This window comes from Budorcas taxicolor, chromosome 4 (genome assembly GCF_023091745.1).
Source record: "Budorcas taxicolor isolate Tak-1 chromosome 4, Takin1.1, whole genome shotgun sequence".
NCBI lineage: Eukaryota > Metazoa > Chordata > Mammalia > Artiodactyla > Bovidae > Budorcas > Budorcas taxicolor.
In genome coordinates, this window is record NC_068913.1 from 20989982 (window position 1) to 21015542 (window position 25561).

The following is a 25561-nucleotide window of genomic DNA, read 5'->3' on the forward strand; positions in this document are numbered from 1 at the left end:
CCAAATCTACCTTTCATTTACAATTCCAGTTCTTAAATATGCCCCAGTGTTAACAACAGCCTGTACACAAAATGAAAGTGTCTAATTAGAGCTGCTTAAAGTCTTATTTTCAAGTTACATGAATACACAGAAATTCAAGAAATTCCTTAAATTCCAATAATTTCCCATATCCTAAGTTATGAAGTTCAGGGTAGAGTTTCAGCATTAAATAATGACACATATCAAGTTTCAGACTATTTATTCATCAGTGTAACCCCCAACACAATACACCAACATGATTTCGTGCATTTAGAGGGGAAATATTTCCTGGTTAAGTGGAAAATTGTGCGGATGGCTTCTGGAAGACCTTCATTCTAATCGGCTTTATAGTGAAATATTTCATTTAGAAGTCTGGACCTTCTTTCTTCAGTTTGCTGTAATCTACATTCACAGAGTAGAACTTGGAAAAGAAAAAAGATATTTTAGATAATCATATACACAAAGATGATATAGAAGTTTAAGATCATTTTTATTCAGCTTTCTATAGTAACAATTAGAGACATGAATTATTAGAAATATTTAACAATATAAAAGTCATTCAAACAAAGATGTTAAAATTCCAATCCTTAATAATGGTTTTGGTAAGGTAAAAATATTCAGTCTTCCTCAGAAAAGCCGAGTCAGTATGATCTGTTGGAACTTATAAAAAATTCTTCTTTTCAAGGTGAATAATTATGAATTCTTCTGACATATACTTTCAATTCTTACATTTTTCCTTTCATCTAGATTAGGTACAGGAGTGAATCTCCAACAGAATGAGTATCAATTATCATCCCCATTTGGTCAGCAAAGTGCTATAATTTAGACGGGAAAGATTCAAAGCAATAAACATCAGCTAATAATACAAAGTAATGCTTTGTTACTTGTTTGTTTCTGTTAGTTTTTAGATACAAACTGGCCTGCTTTGATGGCTTTTCTTTCCATTTTTCTCTCTCCTTTACTTTGGGGTTTCCTTAATTTCCTAACCCAGAATGCATCAAAATCAAATTTATACTTTACCACCTTTGGCACAAAAGCTTTTAAATATATTTAAATGTACTTTGGAAGTTTTTAAATTTTCATAAATGTGTCTATATTCAACTTAATTTGAAATATATTTTACTATCATTTCTTTAAAAACTGCCTCTAACTCCCAATAATTTTTTAAAAGATGATTTATACTTTAACTGCTCTAACAATCGTACTAAGGAAACATCAGGATTCGTAGTAAGCCCAGATAAGGCTATAATCTTATGCCAAAGAATACTGAAGAGGCTATGCTATAATTACTTGAAAACTATATTATTTAACTCCAGAAGTATCCAAACTGCAGAATTTATCATCATTTTCTTCAGTTTTTAAACAAGAAGCTCATAAATCTGTGTCCATTATTTCTTCAAACCCCTTCATTTCTTGAAACATACCCTAACTTCTTGATCTCTAATTGAAAAATTCTTAATTTTATTTGACTTTTAAAAAAATTCCCAGGTTGTAAAGCTTATCCTTGAGATACATATGTAGACATTTATAAACCTTATAAACATTAAAGTATGAATCAGTCATAAACTAGTATTTTTTGTTCTGACAGTATTCTCCTATGAAGTAACTGAAATAGACAATGAGAGTTGAAAGAAACCAACTGTTCATCTGTAACATACTAACAAAATGTTAAAAGAGAATATTTATAAAAGGAACTGCAAGTTATATTTTAAGAAATATTTATTGGGCTGTTTTAAAAGATCCCAGGCACTATCAGCAGAATCATTTATCTTAATTATCACAACCTTACTCATTCTTTAGAAAAGAAGCCACTGGGATCAAGTTTTCAAGTTGTCAGAAGCAGGATCAAGCTCCTACACCCAAGCAGAGTGGAAAGTTCACAGTATTTTTGCTAATTTTCTCAAAACTAAGTAGACTTCTGATATGTTTGCTTTATTCGGCTCCATGTACCAGTATCAGAGTTCCCTGTCAAAGTAATTTTCAAATCTGCTTTATTTTTCAGCTTCCATGTCCCCCATCCTTTTCTCAATTTAATGGTAGCTACCTCGGCAGTTTCTGAAACAACAGCTGGGAAGACACAGCATATTCTGATCTTGGCTTCAGGGTATTTTATTCAGTTGAGAAATGCTGCTAGACCTTCAATGCTAAAATGCTATCTTAGCCTCCTCTCGTTTGTATTAGTTAGCTTTTGCTAGAATGTGAAATAGCAAAAAATAACCACCAAATCATAGCAGCTTTCAAGAAAGGTTTATTTTTCATTCATACTATCTGCCTTTCTAAGCTGACTGTTCTATGTTCTTTTCATTTTAATCTGGGCTGAAAGAGAAGCTCTTAACTGTCAATTCGGTCTCAGGAGGGAAATGGAAAAGAACAATGGATGAACCACATGCTCGTTTAGAAGTGGCAGATACCACTTTCTTTGATTTGCCAGAGCAAGTCACATAACCAAACCTGATGTTAAAAGGGCCAGAGAAAAAATTCTCTTAGGTGAGGGGAAGTGAATGACAGAGAAAGAATAACCTAGCTTACCTCACTGTTTAGGTTTAAGAGCAGTAGACATCATGCATGCCAAGCTCATGAGTTTTTGGTCTTGGCTCCCTTCTATTCCTGCTTGCAAATGTCCCAATTCTTCTAAACTCATCTCTTGGCAAGTAGAGCCAGCAATAGTCTACTAACATCCTGGTTTCCAAAATCTTTTATAATGAACTCTTTAGGCACAAAGTCTGCTTTCCACGTTATAGCAGGGGACACTTTATCAGATATTTTGCCATTATATGATTCATTTTTCCAGGCTCTAATACCAATGTCCTAGCTATTCACAGCCCAATCTATGCCACACACATTAGATTTCTGCTGCAGCAACGTTCCATTTCCAGCTCACACGGCCTTATACTGGCATGTGTTACCATATTCTTGTTGTTGCTGTTCAGTCACTAAGGCGTGTCTGATTCTTTGTGACCCCATGAACATCATATTTTAAACCACTGGTAATCAGTTTCATTATCATAATCACCTGGGGAGTTTTCTGAACTACATACCAGAGATTCCAATATGCTCTTGGGGTGAGAGGACCAAGGCCTGGGTTTTTTTTGTTGCTGCTATTTTCTTTTTCAAAGTTTATTGGATGTGGAATAATTTTCTCCAGAATGGACATAAATTTACAGGAGAGAAAAAATAGGATGCTTGAGTATCATTTTTTGAGGCAAAATGTGACAAAAACTAAGATGGCTCACTTCAGGTTCACCAGTACATTTTTGTTTCTTGTAGAGAAATCTGTTGAACATTTGGAAGCCCAATTATAATCAGAAGGTTAAACAGAAGGCTTGGAGTCTGCAGAAGGTGGTAATTATTTTAAAAGCTGCTGTCATCAGTAATGACAGCATTATTTCTATAAGAAGAAGATATATTTGCTAAAAGGTCCTAAACACTCCTTGCTCTGGATACTTCTCCCTAACAGTGCTCAAAGAAACTGCTAGCTTTTGATGAAAGAGCCTGGCATAGTGGAAAATTCACGGCAAGTTATATACTTTGAGTGGGTAAACTATATGGTATATGAAGGGCTTCCCAGGTGGCCCCAGTGGTAAAGAACCCACCTACCAATGCAGGAGACATAAGAGATGAGGGTTCAATCTCTGGATTGAGAAGATCCCTGGAGGAGGGCATGGCAACTCACTCCAGTATTCTTGCATGGAGAATCCCACGGACAGAATAGCCTCGTGGGCTACAGTCCATCAGTTAAGTCACTCAATCGTGTCCAACTCTTTGCAACCCCATGGACTGCAGTACGCCAGGCTTTCCTGTCCATCATCAACTCCTGCAGCTTGCGCAAACTCATGTCCATTGAATTGGTGATGCCATCCAACCATCTCATCCTCTGTCTCACCCTTTGACTCTCTGTGACAGTCCACTGGGTCACAAAGAGTTGGACACAACTGAAGTGACTTAGTACACACATATGGTATATGAATCATATCCTAACAAAACTTTGACATGCCAAGGGTTTTTTCTTTGTATATGCAAAAATTTACATTGTTTATGACACTGCAGGGATTTTTTTCTTTGTATATGCAAAAATTTTACATGGAAGCATAGCATCTTAGGAATAAATGGTCTTAGATTTTCAACAACAAGGATAGACCTTATGGGCATTATACTAAGTGAGGTAATTGAGACAGAGAAAGACAAATACTGTATGAACCTCACTTAAATAGAATCTAAAAAGTCTGAATTTGTAAAAAAGAGAAAGTAGACTGGTGACTACCAGGGGATAGAAGATGGGGAAATTGGCAAGATTTTATTAAAGGCAGAAACTTGTGACTAGTAGCTCATCACGTTCTGAAGGCTTAATGCACAATATAGTGATTATCAGCAACAGTATCATAAATTTCAGAGTTGCTAAGAGACTAGCTCTTAATTATTCTCAACACAAAAAAGTGATAATTATGTGACATGATAAAGGTGTTAGCTAACACTACTGTAGTAATCATAGTGTAATACATAAGTGCACCCAACCAACAAGCTGTACACCTCGAACTTATGCAGTATTACATGTCAATTATGCATCAATAACATAAATAGAAGCAAACAGCCTCAGTCCATGAAATCATTCTTTGGAGTAGTTTCATAAACTAGTTTTGCAGAAAGATGTCAAAAAGGTATACCTAGAGAGTTTATGGTAAAATATAAGTTTCAACTGATTTTCACTTCTTCCTACTGATTCTCACCTGAAATATGTCAACCATATCAAAAAGAAAAAAACACCAACCAAACCAGCCACTAGATTAGTTAGTGTGGCCTATGGACCAACAGCATCAATATCATCTGAAACCTTATCAGAAATGCAAATGTTCAGTCTCCACAACAGATCAAGTGAATCAGAACTGCTGGGGGTGGAGCTGAAGAATCTATTTTAACAACCTCTCCAGTGATGCCAATGTATGCCGAGGTCTGAGAATCACTGCACTACACTAACCAAGACTGGAGAAAATGTTAAGCATATTATCTCTTTTTTTCCTTAGTCAAATCAGCAGAATTGAGACATTATCTTCATTTCCCACCCAGACTCTAAACCCTGTGAATAAAGTCCTTAAAAAGATATTTATTAGAAAAATATACCAGTTTACTTTCACAGAACAATCTAGTAATTTCTCAAAGTTCATTATAATAGAGTTTTACTTGCATCTCCTATTTCAAAAAAAGACCTACTCCATGACAAAATTTATTAAAATACACTTTCCAGCAATTCTGAAACAATTTTTAGCTTACCTTGTACTGATCATTAGGACCTAGTTTGTTCCAGGGTTCTGGGTTATTCTTTCTGTCCCAACTAGAAGAAATATATAAAACATTATAATTATTAAAGTTACAAAATACTATTTAAAATAGTTTTATATTCCAGAAGCTATCATTTTGAATAGATCAAATTCCATTTCCTATCAGATGAAGTAGTGTTATTTTCATTATAGAGTTGAAATAGAGAAAAGACACCTAATAATCAAACCCATGGAACAAGTTAGAAAAAGATACAACACAGAGAGCCCCTTGGGGCAGTTATCCCTGTCCCTAACCCTGTCACAGAAAACTTTAGTTTAAAAAAAAGCATTCCCTACTGTAGAAAAATAGCCCCCCCAAAACACTCAAACATACTAGCAACCCTGACTAAGTGTTTTATAAAGTTATTATGATCTCAATCATCACAACATTACAAAACGGGTACTGGCAGTTCTATTCAACCAACGAGAAAATGCAACTCAGAGAAATCTAGATAATTTCATGAACCAGAAAACAAAACAAAACAAAACAACAGTAGAACTGGGATCTGAACTTACTCTAGGACAGCAAATTTCAGCTTCTTTCTATTACTTGACGCTGCTTCTCTAGAAAGATTGAGGCTCCTCAATCAGTTTGGTTAACCATCAAAGTTCTAAATGTTTTTAAACACTTACCTGACATCGGGATTGAACAATGCCAGGCGCATGACATACAGTGCTGCTCCAGTCCCTCCTGCTCCAATAAACATGAAAAGGGGAATCAACTGGAAGCCAAAACAAAATAGATGAGAATTAACAGTCATCTTCAAATACCTACATACTGATAAAAGTAAACAAAAAAAGACTACAGTAGTTTCTACACACTGATTCCCAAATCTCTAATCATCTTTTTATTTTTAAAAAAAATTTTAACAGCTTTATTGGGATTTACATGCCGTAAAATTCATTAACTTCAACAACCAACGATTTCCAGTCAATGTATAAAGTTGTGCAACTGTCCCACAATACAATTTTAGAACATTCCCATCACCCCAAGAATCTCTCTCAGGGCCACTGCTGCCTCTGGCATCCCCATCTTCAGCCCCAGGCAACCACTAATCTGCGTTCTAACTCTAGACTTACTTTCTCTTCAAACCACCTTTTTAATTTGGTCTTAAAGTCTGAAAAAAAAGACTTCATTTTTAAGGAAGATTACTTTTAACTATGTTCAATAATTTAAAAAAAAAAGGAATTTCTAGAATTTCTAAAGGATGTGAGGATAATTCTGATTTAACGTGGAAAACGTTATACTGAAATTTTAAATTTTCTAAGAAAATACATCATCTTTTTTACCTAATAGTCATACATCACTCATTAAATTCCAGCTTCTCGCATGTCAAGGCTTGAAACACAAGATCCTGGCAAATTATTTAAGCTTGCTTCTATACAGACGTTACGAAAAACAAAAATTATGTTAAGTAAAGTCTGAATGAGCATATAGAAACACACCTAGTTTAAATACCGCTATTACACATAATCTCTGGAAACGTACTGCTAGCACATTTAATGCACAGTTAGGCAATCAGATTTAAAAATACAAATTAAAGATTGCGTAATTGAGTTTTAGGACCACCGGACGTTGATGCGCAAGGGGAAAATACGTGAAATATAAAAGAACTCAACGCAATTAAACTCCGCACTCCTAAAATATCACAAAATATCAAGACGTCAAGAGAAACTGAGGATGCCAAACTCAGAGACCTTCACGTTTTCCTTAAGGCCTGGTGGTGCAATGCAGTGAAAACAAGGCTTTCAACAGCACAACAAACAGTATACCTGACCTTTCCTGCTGTCTAACCCACCCAGCGCACAGCTATCCCTCCTGGTACCACCGACCTGCAAGACGACGCGCGCCCACCACACTGTTCCAACATATTCTTTTGGAGAGAGTATCCCTCACCTCCCCCATGCCAGGCCAAACCCCACAATGCAAGGCGTGCAAGGTCAGAACTCAAGGTCCTGGGGCAACTAGGAGAACAAGACAGAGTGAGGCAAGGTCCAGCCCCGAGGAACCGTAAGGGGCTGAAGGAGGAAGCTCCCAGGGGACTGACGCAGCCGCCTCCCCCCATAGGACAGACAAGGGAAGACACTCACGCTAGGATGCTTCTTGGCCTGACCGATGATCTGGCGGAGCATGGTTGCGACAGCAGCCTCGATTCCAAACCGAGAGAAAAACTAAGCCGCAACGCTGGAGATTAAGCACTCACCGCACCTGGGAGGAGCGGACATCCAAAGTCACTCAGGACCTCCTACCTGAAGGACCCCTGGCACAGAGGGCGGCCTGCGGCAGTAGGGCCCGGATGCAGCTGTCCTGGATAATGCCTGTTTGACTCAGCACCTCTGGCGTCTGCTCTAACCTGGCCAAATCAACAGCGTTTGACTGCAAAGCAAAACAGTCTCATTATTATGCCTTGCATACTTTCAATGGGTAATTTTTTTTGCGTCAAAACTAGAACCTACGATTGACTACACGGGCACTTACTCGGGAGGCCGCGTGTTTGAAGAGGGGGCGGGCAGGCGGACGCACGCGCCTTGAGCTCAGAAAGCCCGGTCTTTAGCTAGACGTCCACGAGCCTGGTCCGCGAGCCGAGACGCTGGGGGCGCGCGTGCCGGCTGCGCGCCGGCCGCCCTGACAGCCGCTCCGGGAGCTGCGCGGCGCCTCTGGCTGCTGGGCGCCGGCCGCCTAGAGGGGAGGTCGAGTCTCTAGCCACTGAGGTCAGCGACTGCGGTTTAAAACTAGTGCAGCTGCTTCCTGTCCTTGACTGTCATTGAGGGGCCGAAGTTAGAAACTAGTAAATGACTTACAGATGGCGGTAGTCTTGTCAATGTGATCTGGAAACAGTTCCTGGTCGTCGCTTAAATGTTCAGGGCTTCCCTGGTGGCTCAGACCCAGTAAAGAATCTGCCTCCAGTGCGGAAGACGGGTTCGATCCCTGGAACGGGAAGATTCCCTGGAGCTGGAAATGGCAACCCACTCCAGTATTCTTGCCTGGAGATTCCCACGGACAGAGGAGCCTGGCTACAAAGGTGCTACAAAGACCTCTGCGACATTGCCACTCTCTCCTCTCTCTGCCCGGGTCTAAAACTGCGTTCTAAAAATATGTTTCTATTGGTCTTGTTACTCCGGTATCCCAATACTGGAATTCTCATTTACCTGTTTTTTCTTTTTCTATTTTGAACCCAAAAGTCTTCCCAGGCATTCGAGGACACTCTGAACCCCAACCTCATATGTAATTTAAATCATTAATCAAGTGATCACACCACTAATTGGACCTGGAAAGAAAGTCTCCTCCAAAAAAGTAACGGAGACGGGAAGGAGAAGACGCTAACCAAACGAAATGGAGGGAGGTAGATGTATAGAGAGAGGTAATAGTTGTGACTGTTGGAAACTAAAGAGACTTTTTATTGTTTTTAACTTATTTATTTTAATTGGAGGCTAATTACAATATTGTATTGGCTTTGCCATACATCAGCATGAATCCGCCACGGGTGTACACGTGTTCCCCAACCCCAACCCTCCCCTCCCCCCGCCTCCCGCCACCTCCCTCCCCTACCATTCCTCTGGGTCATCCCAGTGCACCAGCCCCAACCATCCTGTATCATGCTTCGAACCTGGCGATTCGTTTCATATATGATATTATACATGTTTCAATGCCATTCTCCCAAATCATCCCACCCTCTCCCTCTCCCACGGAGTCCAAAAGACTGTTCTATATATCTATGTCTCTTTGGCTGTCTCGCATACAAAGTTATCGTTCAGTTCAGTTCAGTCGCTCAGTCGTGTCCGACTCTTTGTGACCCCATGAATCGCAGCACGCCAGGCCTCCCTGTCCATCACCAACTCCTGGAGTTCACTCAGAACCACGTCCATCGAGTCAGTGATGCCATCCAGCCATCTCATCCTCTGTCGTCCCTTTCTCCTCCTGCCCCCAATCCCTCCCAGCATCACAGTCTTTTCCAATGAGTCAACTCTTCGCGTGAGGTGGCCAAAGTACTGGAGTTTCAGCTGTAGCATCATTCCTTCCAAAGAAATCCCAGGGCTGATCTCCTTCAGAATGGACTGGTTGGATCTCCTTGCAGTCCAAGGGACTCTCAAGAGTCTTCCCCAACACCATAGTTCAAAAGCATCAATTCCTCGGCGCTCAGCCTTCTTCACAGTCCAACTCTCACATCCATACATGACCACAGGAAAAACCATAGCCTTGACTTAAAGGACCTTAGTCGGCAAAGTAATGTCTTGGCTTTTGAATATGCTATCTAGGTTGGTCATAACTTTTCTTCCAGGGAGTAAGCGTCTTTTAATTTCATGGCTGCAATCACCATCTGCAGTGATTTTGGAGCCCAAAAAGATAAAGTCTGACACTGTTTCCACCGTTTCCACTGTTTCCCCATCTATTTCCCATGAAGTGATGGGACTGGATGCCATCTTTCTAAATTCCATATATATGCATTAGGATACTGTATTGGTGTTTTCCTTTCTGGCTTACTTCACTCTGTATAATCGGCTGCAGTTTCATCCATCTCATTAGAACTGATTCCAATGTATTCTTTTTAATGGCTGAGTAATACTCCATTGTGTATATGTACCACAGCTTTCTTATCCATTCATCTGCTGATGGACATCTAGGTTGTTTCCATGTCCTGGCTATTATAAACAGTGCTGCGATGAACGTTGGGGTACACTTGTCTTACAGCAACTTTTTAAGAAGGGAAGTCTGGTTTGGTTGGAACTTGAATAGTAGAGGAAGCGAGGCAGTTGGGTGGGGGGTACGGGGTGGGCGGGGATCAGATCTGTTGCACCAGTGGTCATTTATACAGCATGGGTTTTATGCTGAAAGCATTAGGGAGTTAGGCAAAAGCAAGATGTGACTTTAAGTGATTGCTTTGTCTATGAAAATTGAATCACTGGAGATAAACATGAAAGAGGGGGGAATGGTTAAAGGGCCATTGCAATAGTCCATGTTAGGTGATGGTAGCTTCCACTAGTGTAGGAAATGTGATGATGAAGAAAAGATTGCAGAGATATTTAGGAGGTAGCACCAAGACTTTGTGATTGGTCAAACAGAAGTGGGAAGACAAGGGAGTCCAGGATAGTTTCAGAGGTTCCATTCTAACTCTGTGGATTGATGCCAATTATTCAGATTAAGAGAACTGGCCCATAAAGAAGGCTGAGGTCTGGAGAATTGATGCTTTCAAATTGTGCTGGAGAAGAGGTGGTGATGATTAAAATGACATGAAGCTTATGAAGACTGGTATCTTTTTCATTCATTCAGTAGATCTTTATTAAGTACCTACTCTGCATCTGGCACTGTTTTAACTATGGCAGCTGAAAGAAAAACTTGTTCCTCACTAATGGAGTTTACATACTGGTTGGGAAGACAAACAGGAGGGAAGGGGGGTGGGGCACAACCTTTAAAAGAATGGTATAGCCTGAAGACATGACATAAATTGATTAGAATCAAACAGGTCCAAGATGGCAGACTAGTGGACTTCCACTAGATTTTGAGCCTCAGTATATGCTGGTTGTAACAACAGCAAGCTGAAAGACACATCCACAGGCACCAAGATGGTTCAAAGGCTGAGAATAAAAGTCCAAAAAATGAGCAGTAGTCCAATTCCTGGAATTCTCCACCCTTTCCCTAAAATAGTTGAAGTGATCCTCCCATTCAAGCCCATGAAATTACTCAGCCTGTAGAAGCTAACCACATCACGTTTTGCCGCTGCTCTTGCCTTCTGAGATGGCCCAAACTCTGTCTATGAAGTGTGTTTCTCTCTAAATAAATCCACCTCTTACCACTTTGTCATTCATTGAATTCTTTCTGTGATGAAATATCAAGAACCTGAGCTTCATCTCAGTCACTGCAGATGATGACTGCAGCCAGGAAATTAAAAGACGCTGATGCATGGAAGAAAAATTATGACCAACTTAGACAGCATATTAAAAAGCAGAGACATTACTTTGCTAACAAAGGTCCATCTAGTCAAGGCTATGGTTTTTCCAGTAGTCATATATGGATGTGAGAGTTGGACTATAAAGAAAGCTGAGCACAAAAGAATTGATGCTTTTGAACTGTGGTGTTGGGGAAGACTCTTGAGAGTCCCTTGGACTGCAAGGAGATCCGACCAGTCCATCCTAAAGGAGATCAGTCCTGGGTGTTCATTGGAAGAACTGATGTTGAAGCTGAAACTCCAATACTTTGGCCACCTGATGCGAAGAGCTGATTCATTTGAAAGGACCCTGATACTGGGAAAGATTGAAGGTGGGAGGAGAAGGGGATGACAGAGGATGAGATGGTCGGATGGCATCACTGATTCAGTGGGCATGAGTCTGAGTAAACTCCAGGAGTTGGTGATGGACAGGGACGCCTGGCATGCTGCAGTCCATGGGGTTGCAAAGAGTCAGACACGACTGAGCGACTAAACTGACTGACTGACTGAGCTTCATTAGGTCCTCAAAACAGGTGTGTGATCTCAGTTTGAAGCTATGGGTCTTGGCCGGGTTCAATTCTTGGCACATGGGTCTTGGCACCTCAGATCCCAATCTGAGGTGAATGGTTCCAAAACCATAAATAAACAATTAAGATAATTTTAGAGACTTCTTGTTAATAACTTAGTCGTGTCTGACTCTTTGTTACCCTATGGACTATAGCACGCCAGGGTCCTCTGTCCATGAGATTTCCCAGGCAAGAATACTAGAGTGGGTAGCTGTTCCCTTCTCCAGGGGGTATCTTCCTGACCCAAGGATCAAACCTGCATCTCCTGAGTTTCCTGCATTGCAGGTGGATTCTTTACTATCTGAGCCACCAGGGAAACCCATTTTACAGACTAATAAAGCAAACAAACAAAAAGAATAATGAGAGAAGGACATGGAGGCATGGAGCAAAGAAGTTTATTTTAGTAAAAGTGAATGTGGAAGATTCCTCTGAAGAGGTAATATTTGAGCTGAAACCCAAATGAAAAGAAGATAACCTACTGAAGATCTGGGGGAAAAACATTCCGATTGTCAAGAAAAAATAATTTTGAGATTTAACAAAATAATAAAATGCTGAAGGGAGGCCAGTATGGCTGACCCATTAAAAAATGAGATCAGAGAGGTTATAAAGGTGTCTCTGACATTTACTTTATAAACTATGGTAAGGAATATGGTTATGTTAAAAGAAAAGATCAGCACAAAAATCATGCAAGATACTTAGATGTGAGCATAGAAGCCCAAGATTAGTAAATGTAGGTAGGCTTTCAGTAAAGAAGTTAGAAAGGGAAGATCTTGCAATATTTTATTTTTAATGATAACAATTGGTAATAAGTAAGTAGGCACACAGGAATGCCATTGCTAATAAGAAAGTAAAATCCGGTGACTCTTTTTTGAATGATTTAGTTTCTAGAAGTAACAATAAGATAGGTAGTCAAGTGATGCCTTTGGAATCATTAACAAAACAGGGTTGTGCTGTGCTTAGTCTCTTCAGTTCAGCCGCTCAGTCGTGTCCGACTCTTTGTGACCCCATGAATCGCAGCACGCCAGGCCTCCCTGTCCATCACCAACTCCCAGAGTTCACTCAAACTCATGTGCATCGAGTCCGTGAAGCCATCTCATCCTCTGTCGTCCCCTTCTCCTCCTGCCCCCAATCCCTCCCAGCATCAGGATCTTTTCCAATGAGTCAACTCTTCTCATGAAGTAGCCAAAGTATTGGAGTTTCAGTCAGCGTCAGTCCTTCCAATGAACACCCAGGACTGGTCTCCTTTAGGATGGACTGGTTGGATCTCCTTGCAGTCCAAGGGACTCTCAAGAGTCTTCTCCAACACCATAGTTCAAAAGCATCAATTCTTCTGCACTCAGCTTTCTTCACAGTCCATACATGACCAGTGGAAAAACCATAGCCTTGACTAGACGGACCTTTGTTGGCAAAGTAATATCTCTGCTTTTGAATATGCTATCTAGATTGATCATAACTTTCCTTCCAAGGAGTAAGCATCTTTTAATTTCATGGCCACAATCACCATCTGCAGTGATTTTGGAGCCCCCCAAAATAAAGTCTGACACTGTTTCCACTGTTTCCCCATCTATTTCCCATGAAGTGATGGGACCAGATGCCATGATCTTAGTTTTCTGAATGTTGAGCTTTAAGCCAAATTTTTCTCAGTCTCTTAGTCGTGTCCAACTTTTTGCTTCCCCGTGAACTGTAGCCCACCAGGCACCTCTGTCTATGGGGATTCACCAGGCAAGAATACTGGAGTAGCTTGCCATGTCCTCCTCCAGGGGATCTTCCCAACCCAGGGATCGAGCCCAGGTCTTCCACAGAATTGCAGACAGATTCTGTATTAAATGAGCCCCAAGGGAAGCCCAAGAATACTGGAGTGGGTAGCCTATCCCTGCCTCAGGGGATCTCCCTGACCCAGGAATTGAACTGGGGTCTCCTGCACTGCAGGCGGATTCTTTACTACCTGACCTACCAGGGAAGCTAAATTTCATTTTTAAAAGTTTTTTTTTTTTTTTGAGGGGGGCAGGCATTTGGCTTTGGAGATATTAGTTCCCTGGCCAGGGGTTGAACCCAGACACCTGGCAATGGAAGCATGAGGTCCTAAACAGTGGAACACCAGATAATTTTCTAAATTTCATTAAATATTAACCAAAATGTCAGATTGTAAAAATCTACATTTTTCACAATAAAGTTAGAGGAAAGAGTCAGTGACCAATATTTAAGCAGAAATGGGAAGATTAGAGATGACAGTCTGGAAAAAGATGCCATAGTAGAATATACATGATGTAAAAACAAACTTCAGCTTTAGAAGTAGAATTGTTATGTGTGGCAGATTATATTATGTACAAATTCTTGCTACTTCTCCCTGGAAGGGGTATCACCTACTTGCCTCACTAATGTCAGGCTTGATAAGATGACTTGCATTATTTGCCAATGAGATGTGACAAGTAATATTTGTCATGCACAGGCAGAAGCTTTAAGAGCTAGCATGTGCTATGTTCTGTCTTTTCATTCTGCCACAAGATCAGCAGTGTTGTAGACAGAGTCTTTCCTGTCATGCTGAAAACTACCCGCAGCAGATATTTTGCTGAGCTATGGTGGACATGCATGGAGAATGAAAACGAAACAAGTCACCAGGTTTGAGAGTAGCTTGTTACTGTAGCATAACCTAACGTACTGAGATTAATTCAGATTTGGTTCCAAAACTGTGGTGGTGTGTTATGATAAAAACCGTAAAGTATGAGCCATTGGATTCAGGACTCAGCAACAGGTGACAAGATAATTATTACTAGAGGCTAGAATGATGGTAATCTATGTTATGCAGTGCCAGAAGGTTGGTGAAAAAGTTCTCAATTAATTAGAAGGCAGTTAATGTCCCTGGTGAACTCAGAGCTTTGAGTGAAATGGCAGGCAAAGGGCTTGTAGCAACATGCGTCAGTTACTTCTGGCAACAACTGACACACTTGTAGTACAATAAAAAGAAGGACTCAGAAAATAATTGATCAGTTTACAAGCTATAATGATAGAGAATGGAGCATTTAGAAAGTCAGAGAAAAAAGGAGGGGAGATTTCCTTCTGTACAGATGATATAGCTTGAAAAGGGCAGAAGGAATGAAAGTTCACAAAGTATATCATGTGTAGAAGGAATTGAAATGAATTCAGTATGGTGGGAGTTTAGGTTCATAAGGATGAGTTATTGGAAATGAAGTGGAAAAGATTAACAGATTTTTGAGAAGTTGAGATTTGGAACTTTATCTTTTAGGTGGTAAAGATTTGTAAGTTTTATATATAAACGAGAGATAAAACAACGGCAGAGCATACTATTAATATATTAATAAGCCTGTTTTTTCATTAAAACCATTCCACTCTGAGACATGTGTCCTCTAGGTTTCTTGTTCCTTTGTTCCATTTAATTTTGTGAACAATTTTAAAATACCAAAATATTATTCAAATTAAATGCAAGTTGTTCAGTGAATAAATATAGGCAGTATATCAATAGCATGCCCCCAAATTATTTCGTTTGCATGGTTTCTCTGAAGATTCAAGCCCAGAAAATTCTGGAAAGTATAGTAATTATGTGTTGTTATTAAATGTATGACAGTAAAGAAATAGCTTCTTTAGAGAAGAATAATTTGATAAGTGAACCATGGAGTACGACTATATTAATGCAAATTGAAAGCAGAATATTATATTTTTTACTCTGTTTGCATTTAGGGTTTAATTATTTTTCTAGCAGATAAATTGACAACCGGAGTTGTTTTTCTGATAACACAAATACAAATTATACCTTCACTTATTAATAAAGACTCTGCAGCTATCCTTAATCTAAAAATAAATGTCTTGTAACAGTATTGTGGTTGCTTAGCATAAACTGTATTTAATTATACAACTTCTATTAGAAAAATGAAAACATATTTTGTTCTGTGAAAGTTTACTTCCACTCATAAATCTGAAAGCCTCACATACAGTCATCAGTTTAAATTAAATACTTGAAGCATTTTTTGAAGTATTTTATGTATAAAATTCAATGAATACTAAAAAGTAAAGAAACGCTAGCAATTTAAAATCATGGTACTTCTTTTCCCTGAAAACTTCTGATTACATATTAATTTTAGGAAAATGATATTTATTAAAACTTTTGGAAATTTATGCCATACACATAGATCTTTAAATTATATCTTTTTTGAAAATAACTATGCTCTATTCTTCTGTGTTGCCACTTGTTATCTCTCTGAAGTTTCTATCTCTTCTACAAATCAATTCAGTCATTTGTTCATTCATATATTCATTCTTAAACATATGTTAAGTGCCTGCTGCGTACTGTTCATCATGCTAAATACTTAGGATAAGATGAATAACACAATGCTGTGTTTCCTCAACATCTTATAATCTAGTGGGATGGGAGTATAATTATTACAAAGCTGTATGATAAGTGCCACAGTAAATACTGCTACATAGCTTAGGTTACTTGGTGTATGAATTCATTTCTGGAAATGTTGAGTCTAGGATTATCTACAAAATATCCAACCAGAGATGTTTTGAAGGCTGGCAGAAATACCACTAGAGTTCAAGAGAGAAGTTTGGTCTACAAGTACAATATAAAAGGAAAGGGTGTGCATGTGAGATTTATGGAAATTGATGAGCTTGGCTACAAAGAATGTGTAAGAAGGAAAATGTAAGGAGAGAAGAGAGTCAGTGCTATGATTCTACAGAATATGTGCAAAATGAGGACTAGGCCAAGGGGGAGGAGTTAGACCAGAAAAAGTAGAATGAGTCAGAAACGTAGGCTGATATATCCATCAGGGTTCAACCAGAGAAACAGAGCTTCTAGGATATATGCATGTATAATGAGAGTTTTATTATAAGGAATTGACATTATGCAATTGTGGGAGTACTCTTTCTAATTGCATCTTGAAGTTAACAGGAAAGGTAGTCAGGAAAGGAAGAGGACATGAGGAACAGAAGCAAAGGCATATTAGAATCTCTGGGGATGGGTGGAACCCATGAGAACAGAGAGACCACAGTGGTCTCTCATTACCTCCAAACTCTCAGGCTTAATGATATGGGTGTCCTGCCAAAGACACTGGAGCCCTTCGTCACAGAACTAGACATAAACCTAGTTTAGGAATATAGAAACTAAAAGAGGGATTTGGCAAGAACAGGAATACTAAGAGGTGCCCTGGGAGATCTGCATTTCTGACATACTCCTCCTTACCCTCACTGAGTTGTAGCTTCCTAATTTCCTCTTGATAATCAAAGTCAATTACCCGAGCTAAATAGAATAACCTCCTATATGGATGTTGATTAAAGAGCCCCAAGTGATTAGGTAGCAGTCTCACCTTCCACTTTAACTGAATCATTGCTCTATGTCCTGATAGAAAACTTTTCTTGAAGCTAGGGCTTCTGGATTAGCAAGGCTCCAGTTGCAGAAGTGAAAGGAATTTCACTAGTGGATTTTTAGGGAAAATAATAAGAGCCACTTCCATATGATCTTTCACTACTGTCCTTCAGGGTCAATCCAGAGTTGAACTAAAATAATACAGCTGTTTAATATTGAGAGTATTTCATAGAGAAACATCTGTTTACTGGACTTAAATATGTCTCCCTCAGTTAACTGGTCAAAGGGTGTGTTCCATGTAATCATAGATGTGGGTTGGTTGAGAGGGGATCAGATATTATTGCAGGAGTGTAGAACACAGGCATCAATAACACTTACTCATGCAATCTACTTATACCTTCAGGACCATCTCGGACTCATCTGGTTTCCATTTGGTGATAGAATGCTACTCTGCATATTCAGTCTTATGGCTTTGTTGGTCAGACAAAACCCAGTTCATGATGGATAACTTAGTTTGCATGGTAATTTGCTTCAAGTACTGACAGATCTGCTAGGTTGTTTTTTGTTCTTGTTGTCGAAGTATAGTTTGTTTCACAATGCAGTGTGAGTTTCTAGAGTAAGAGTGATTCTGTTATATATGTATATAATGGAAATATATATATAGTCTTTTGCAGATTCTTTTCCATTATAGGTTATTAAAAGATATTGAATATAGTTTCCTGTGCAGTAGGACCTTCTTATTTATCTATTTTATATATAGTAGTATGAGTTTGTTAACCCCAAACTCCTAATTTATCCCTCCCCCCTTTCCTCTTTGGTAACCGTAAGTTTGTTTTCTCTATGTGAGTCTGTTTCTGTTTTGTAAATAAGTTTATTTGTATATATATTTTTAGATGTCATATATAAGTAGTGAAACTTGTCTTCTCTTTTTGCCTTGGGAGACTGACCCAAGAAAACATTTGTATGATTTATGTCAGAGAATGCTTTGCCTGTGTTTTTTCTATTCTCTGAATTTTATGGTGCCATGTCTTATATTTAAGCCTAAAGATTAATACCCATTTGAGTTTATTTCTGTCTGTGGCATGAGGGAGTGCTCTAACTTCATTTATTTACGTGTAGCCATCCAACTTTACCAATACCACTTGCTGAAGAGATTGTCTTTTCTCCATCGTATATTCTTGCCTCCTTTTTCAAAGGTTAATTGAATGTAGGCTGTGGGTTTATTTCTAGGCTCTCTATTCTGTTCCATTGATCTATATATCTATTTTTGTGCCAACACCATGCTGTTATGATTACTGTAGCTTTGCAGTATTTTCTAAAGTCTGGGAGGGTTATATCTCCAGCTTTGTTCTTTTTCTTCAGGATGGTTTTGGTATCTGGGTCTTTTGCGGTTCCATATACATTTTAGGATTATTTGCTCTAGTTCTGTGAAAAATGTCATGGATGATTTGATAGGGATTACACTTAATGTGCAGATTGCTTTGGATAGTATAGCTATTTTAATTATATTAATTCTTCCAATCTAAGATATATTTCCATTTATTTTAATCATCTTCACTTTCCTTTATTAATGTTTTGTTGTCTGCATATACATTTTTCACCTCCTTGGTCAGGGTTACTCCTAAGTATTGTTTTTACGGTATTTTAGAAGGGACTCTTTAAAACTTTCTCTTTCTATTATTTCATTGTTTATTTAAAGAAATACAACAGATTGCTGTATATTAATCTTATATCCTGCTACCCTGCTAAATACATTACCTGAATACATGGCTGATTAGAGTATAAATTGGGACTATGCTTTGAAAATCTGCTAAAGTTAATATTTGAATACAATATGGTCCAATAATTTACTCTGAGATATAAACCCAACAGATGTGTGCTTATTTATGCCAAGACATGAACAAGAATACATATAAAACCATTATCTATAATAGCATAAACTGAAAAGAGCCAAAGTGTTTATCAAGGGTAAATGAAAAGTGTATTGTGGTATATTCAAGCATGTGCTTCCAAAATGCAAATGAACTACAATTACAACAACATAGATTATCCTTAGAAAAAAATATTAGTCAAAGGAACCAGAAACAAAATAACGTATAGTGTATGGGTTCATGTAAATAAAATGTGAAAAAAAATAGTCTTAGACTCAAGGTAATGACTATATTTATAGGCCACACTTCAGTTCAGTCGCTCAGTCGTGTCCGACTCTTTGTGACCCCATGAATCGCAGCACGCCAGGCCTCCCTGTCCATCACCAACTCCCGGAGTTCACTCAGAACCACGTCCATCGAGTCAGTGATGCCATCCAGCCATCTCATCCTCTGTCGTCCCCTTCTCCTCCTGCCCCCAATCCCTCCCAGCATCACAGTCTTTTCCAATGAGTCAACTCTTCGTGTGAGGTGGCCAAAGTACTGGAGTTTCAGCTTCAGCATCATTCTTTCCAAAGAAATCCCAGGGCTGATCTCCTTCAGAATGGACTGGTTGGATCTCCTTGCAGTGCAAGGGACTCTCAAGAGTCTTCTCCAACACCACAGTTCAAAAGCATCAATTCTTCAGCGCTCAGCCTTCTTCACAGTCCAACTCTCACATCCATACATGACCACAGGAAACACCATAGCCTTGACTAGACGGACCTTTGAAGGCAAAGTAATGTCTCTGCTTTTGAATATGCTGTCTAGGTTGCTCATAACTTTTCTCCCAAAGAGTAAGCGTCTTTTAATTTCATGGCTGCAATCACCATCTGCAGTGATTTTGGAGCCCCTCAAAATAAAGTCTGACACTGTTTCCACTTTTTCCCCATTTATTTGCCATGGAGTGATGGGACCAGATGCCATGATCTTTGTTTTCTGAATGTTGAGCTTTAGGCCAACTTTTTCACTCTCCTCTTTCACTTTCATCAAGAGGCTTTTTAGTTCCTCTTCACTTTCTGCCATAAGGGTGGTGTCATCTGCATATCTGAGGTTATTGATATTTCTCCCGGCAATCTTGATTCCAGCTTGTGCTTCTTCCAGTCCAGCGTTTATCATGATGTACTCTGCATAGAAGTTAAATAAGCAGGGTGACAATATACAGCCTTGACGTGCTCCTTTTCCTATTTGGAACCAGTCTCTTGTTCCATGTCCAGTTCTAACTGCTGCTTCCTGACCTCCATACAGATTTCTCAAGAGATCTCTCTCAGAACTTTCCACAGTTTATTGTGATCCACACAGTCAAAGGCTTTGGCACAGTCAATAAAGCAGAAATAGATGTTCTTCTGGAACTCTCTTGCTCTTTCCATGATCCAGCGGATTTTGGCAATTTGATCTCTGGTTCCTCTGCCTTTTCCAAAACCAGCTTGAACATCAGGAAGTTCACGGTTCACATATTGCTGAAGCCTGGCTTGGAGAATTTTGAGCATTACTTTACTAGCATGTGAGATGAGTGCAATTGTGCGGTAGTTTGAGCATTCTTTGGCATTGCCTTTCTTTGGGATTGGAATGAAAACGGACCTTTTCCAGTCCTGTGGCCACTGCTGAGTTTTCCAAATGTGCTGGCATATTGAGTGCAGCACTTTCACAGCATCATGTTTCAGGATTTGAAACAGCTCAACTGGAATTCCATCACCTCTACTAGCTTTGCTCATAGCGATGCTTTCCAAGGCCCACTTGACTTCACATTCCAGGATGTCTGGCTCTAGATTAGTGATCACACCATCATGATTATATGGGTCATGAAGATCTTTTTTGTATAGTTCTTCCGTGTATTCTCGCCACCTCTACTTAATATCTTCTGCTTCTGTTAGGTCCAGACCATTTCTGTCCTTTATCGAGCCCATCTTTGCATGAAATGTTCCCTTGGTATCTCTGATTTTCTTGAAGAGATCTCTAGTCTTTCCCATTCTGTTCTATTCCTCTATTTCTTTGCATTGATCGCTGAAGAAGGCTTTCTTATCTCTTCTTGCTATTCTCTGGAACTCTGCATTCAGATGCTTATATCTTTCCTTTTCTCCTTTGCTTTTCACCTCTCTTCTTTTCACAGAGGGTACTAATTGAGGGGGCTCAAGAGAGACTTTTTTGGCCTTGGCATGGATGGTGTTTATAAGGATGTTTTGTTCCTTGAGCCTTTCATCTGTATGTTCATTTATTTTTCACTGTCCTCTGATATTTTCCAATAAGAGTTTTTTTTTTTAACTGAGTTGTGTAGATTTAGAACAATATTGAGGAGTTTGCTTATGTTATGTCACTTGAAGACTTGATGGATTAAAAAGAACAGAAGGTATTATTTATGCATTCTTGTTTGTTTGAAAGCTTTGCCACCTTTTGAGTTGATGACACGAGAACTCCTGTCTCTAACTAACCTTATTTGTCTGTCTAACATACAATGCTGTACACTTTGTGATGTTGCATCAGTGATGCTGTCTTTGCCCATCTGCTTTGCTTTCTTGGGACTTGCCCCTTGTGAAACTCATCCCCTAAGAGTGCCATTCATATGCACTGAAACATAATTAAATATCTCAGCTTGTCTAAGAGATCTGTCTAATACACAGCTATTACAGCAAATATTGAAATACCTCTTTCATCTTCTCTCCAGGCAGAACAAATACTGGGTATTTGGTTAGTTTACAAACAGTATTAGGTTAGTTTACAAACAAGCTGTGTTACAGTGTGGATGAACCATGAAAACACTATGCTAGATAAAAGAAGCCAGACACAGAAGACTATACGTTTTTTATTTCATTTGTATAAAAATCCAGAATAGGCAAATTCCAAGAGATGGAAAGTGGATTAATGACTGCCAGGGTCTAGAAATAAGAAAACAGGGAGTCACTACTAATGGGTTTGGGCTATCTTTCTTTGATGATGTTATATATGTTCTACAGTTAGATAGTGGTGATGATTGTACAACTTATGAATATGCTAAAAACCATGAATTTTACACCATGGAAGTGTGGATATTATGGTATGTGACCTGTATCCCAATAAAGATTTAAAAACTCAGCCCTGAGCTAAGCGTCTTTTAAAAAAAAGTTAATCCTGTTATGTTTAGAGAGATGACTGGCTAGGGCACAAAGATAAACTGAAAATTTATTTTCATAAAAATCTTTTGTGCATTAAACATTTTTTTTACTGTGTGTACATATTATCTATGAAAAATTAATTTTAAAAAGTCAGTATTATTCATTTTTTATATATGTGGAAAGTACTACTCTGTAATACTAGAGCAGATCCTTCTTGCCTTGGAGAAAATTCTGTGGCCATATATTTTACATAATTGGAAAAGGGTGGTTATCAATGTACCCTTTGTTAGAAAACATTGAGATGGTTTTAGAAGTTCCCAGTCATCCAGAGTTGCAGCTGAAAATTCTGATTCTAACTTGATTTCTATTCCTTTGTAGATATTCTGTCTTTTCTCTTTAGAAGCATTTAGCATTCTCTTGAAGCTCAGATATTTCAGCACCATCTTTTTATATTTCTTCAATATTGTTTTCTTCTGAATATCTCTGAAAACATTAAGTATTGTGAGATAACATGAGCCATAGACTCTACAATGAATTAAGTGATCACAAATGACGGCCATTTGGCTAGCTGCTGGCTCCAGCCCAAATCAGTATTTCTTATTTCATCCTGATAGTGATAAAATAATAATTTTCATTCTGCCATAGCAAGCATTGTCACCACAGATTTGCCTTCAATAGGCACCTTATTTCTGGCTATTACATTTAATACTGTAAATAACTTTTTTATCACTGCATCTGTATCTATTTTCCACTGTTAATAAATTGTCTGTGCTTCCCCGGTGGCTCAGTGGAAAAGAATCTGCTTGCTAATGCAGGAGACTCTGGTTCAATCCCTGGGTCGGGAAGATCCCCTGGAGAAGGAAATGGCAACCCACTCTAGTGTTCTTGCCTGGGAAGTCCCAAGGACAGAGGAGCCTGGTGGACTACAGTCCACCAGGGTTGCAAAACAGTCAGATTTGACTTAATGACTAAACCTCAACAATAAATGAAGTCATCACTGCCTTTTGACAAACACCAAGTCAAAAAATCTTTAATTTTCATGGTTGAGTTTTATTTATTTATTTTCTTAACATCTTTCTCTAGCAAGCATTCATATCAAAGAAGTTTTTAGTAGAATGGAAACCATTACAAGTATTTTATACTGAAAAAAAAAAATTGGTACATGCAAAATCATTAGAAGGACTGAAAGAGTGAAAGTCGGTAATCCAAAGAGGCTGTGAGTTTCAAAACCGTACAACTGTAGCTATGATCTAAAAGGCAGAAAACAAAGTGCAGCTATTGTTGCTAATCCTTTCCAGAGCTCGTTCTCCACCATGACGTTATGCATTTTAAAATGGTGAGTAGATGCCGGAACATAGATTCTACTTTCACAGATAATGGATTTTGTTTTGCTACTGCTACAGCTGAAAGAAGGTGGCCTCTGTGTCCTTTCACCTTCTAAATCTATGATGTACATGAGACCTGATATATATAAATTATACAATTGTCTTAAAGATTTTTAAAAATCTAAATCCTCTCATGTTGTTAGTTTTACTAAAATATTCATGGTTGCCTCTATGTTTATATACATAGAATAGGTGGATTTGGTAGCCTGAATTTTTGTATGTTGCCTAAATAAGAAGTCCTGTTCACCTGGCAGATAAAAGAATACGAGGTCTGTTTATAGATGTCCTCACTCTGGTCGTTACGGTCGATCAGTGATGTAGGGAGAGTACATGTGACTAGGCTCTTTTTCACGATTTATGAGTGATTTTGTATGGTGGATCTTCCTATTTCTTATGACAGCTCATGGCACTAGGTTAATTATCCTTCTTTCTCCTATAAACCTGGGGCCCATTCTGGTAATTTCTGGAATCAGACTTCTTACTTAATAAAAATGAACTTGAAGTTATATTCTGGGGAGAAACACTGTTTTCAGGCCCTCTACAAATGGATTTCTGTGAAACTTTTTTGCCTTCTTATGAATTAGCCGGAGAAGGAAATGGCAACCCACTCCAGTGTTCTTGCCTGGAGAATCCCAGGGACGGTGGAGCTTGGTGGGCTGCCATCTATGGGGTCGCACAGAGTCAGACATGACTGACGCGACTTAGCAGCAGCAGCAGCATGAATTAGCCAACCTATTTATCCAAGTCTTAGCTCTTCTCACAGGCCTTATTATCTGTCATTTGAGGGTTATACAAGGACTTCTGAAAAAACTCATTTCAGTGACTCATCTCTTTCACCCAGATGAGATTAAGCACTTTTTAGTAAGGTGGATTTTGTTGGCAATTTGAGCCTACCTCCGTAACTATTAACATTCTCTTCTACTCTCAAAAGTTTGCTTGTGACACTCTGCTAAGATTTATAGCAGAGTTATGGTTTTTTGGCTTTATTTATATTTATTGTTTCCTGTAATTTCAGTGAAATTTGGGGAGAGTAGAAATGTAACTGACATGTTCCATTATGTTTTGTGAGCCAGATCTGTTATCCTTCAGTCAGTCAGTTCAATTATTCAGTCATATGACTCTTTGTAATCCCATGGAATGCAGCACGCCAGGCTTCCCTGTCCATCACAACTCCCAGAGCTTGCTCAAACTCATATCCATCGAGTTGCTGATGTCTGTTATCCTTAGGTTTATAACAAACTGATTTCCACTTTTCTGGTTTCTTAAAATACTAATCAGGACAATTCAACTTTTTTCATTTCTTATTTTACTTTCCCCACACACTCCATCTTTTTATCTCCAAGTATCTTGAATTTGGTTACAAATTATTTTGAATTATGACACTTCCTGAAAGCCAACTAAGGACCAGATGCCACCTTTGGATACTGAGAAAACAAGTGGCTTCCATTTGAGGGGGTTTCATGATAACTTCATACAAACTTTATACATTCCTACTTTATACAAGGAGGCACAAGAAAGATACTGAAACGGGGAAGAGTTTACAAAGAGTTTACTAACAGTTTACAATTTTGGAAAGGAAGTTTCCTCAGTATGATAGAAAGGTTTGAGTGGGAACATAGCAGTGGTGGTTTGGGTCAGGGAATTAAAGGTTCAGAGAGATCAGAAGGTCAGAGACGTTGCATTTTTAGCAGTGATGTGGAACACAGAAATATGAGGTTGCAATAACTACGGTTGTGGTGGAATGTCTTGAGGCATTCAAGGTAGCCCAGCTTTCAGGGAATGTGACTAGTCATCTCTATTCCTCTATTCATTCTGGATATTTGCTTATGTCCTTTCTTTGGTCTGGAACTTGCATCTCTTTTTCTCTCTTCTCCCGCCCAGTTCAGACACTATGTCTGGAGCTAAATGAGACTTTTGGACTTAACCTGGTGGTCCAGTGGTTAAGAATTCATTTGCCAATGCAGGAGACACAGGTTTCATCCCTAGTCTGGGAAGATTCCACATGCCCTGGAGCAACTAAGCCCATGTGCCACAACTACT

The 25561-nt window shown here is 38.9% G+C and overlaps 1 protein-coding gene across 1 annotated transcript; it reads right to left on the reverse strand.

Moving 5' to 3' along the window:
• Positions 1-221: 221 nt before the first annotated feature.
• On the reverse strand, positions 222-7585 carry NDUFA4 (NDUFA4 mitochondrial complex associated). Its single transcript, XM_052638864.1, has 4 exons — positions 7422-7585; positions 5964-6052; positions 5284-5344; positions 222-439 (listed from the first exon to the last, which is right to left on the reverse strand). Exons 1-4 carry the CDS (start codon positions 7461-7463, stop codon positions 383-385), a joined length of 249 nt encoding a protein of 82 aa, XP_052494824.1. The 5' UTR covers positions 7464-7585; the 3' UTR covers positions 222-382.
• Between the last annotated feature and the right edge of the window lie 17976 nt (positions 7586-25561).

What these genes read in the sequence shown, in the direction of transcription:
- NDUFA4 (XM_052638864.1), bottom strand. Translation starts at nt 7,463, where the DNA reads ATGCTCCGCCAGATCATCGGTCAGGCCAAGAAGCATCCTAGC. An exon ending in AGGCCAAGAAGCATCCTAGC is followed by an intron (nt 6,053 to 7,421) that starts GTGAGTGTCTTC and finishes TTTGGCTTCCAG; the next exon opens with TTGATTCCCCTTTTCATGTT. An exon ending in GTCCTAATGATCAGTACAAG is followed by an intron (nt 440 to 5,283) that starts GTAAGCTAAAAA and finishes TTCTTTTCCAAG; the next exon opens with TTCTACTCTGTGAATGTAGA.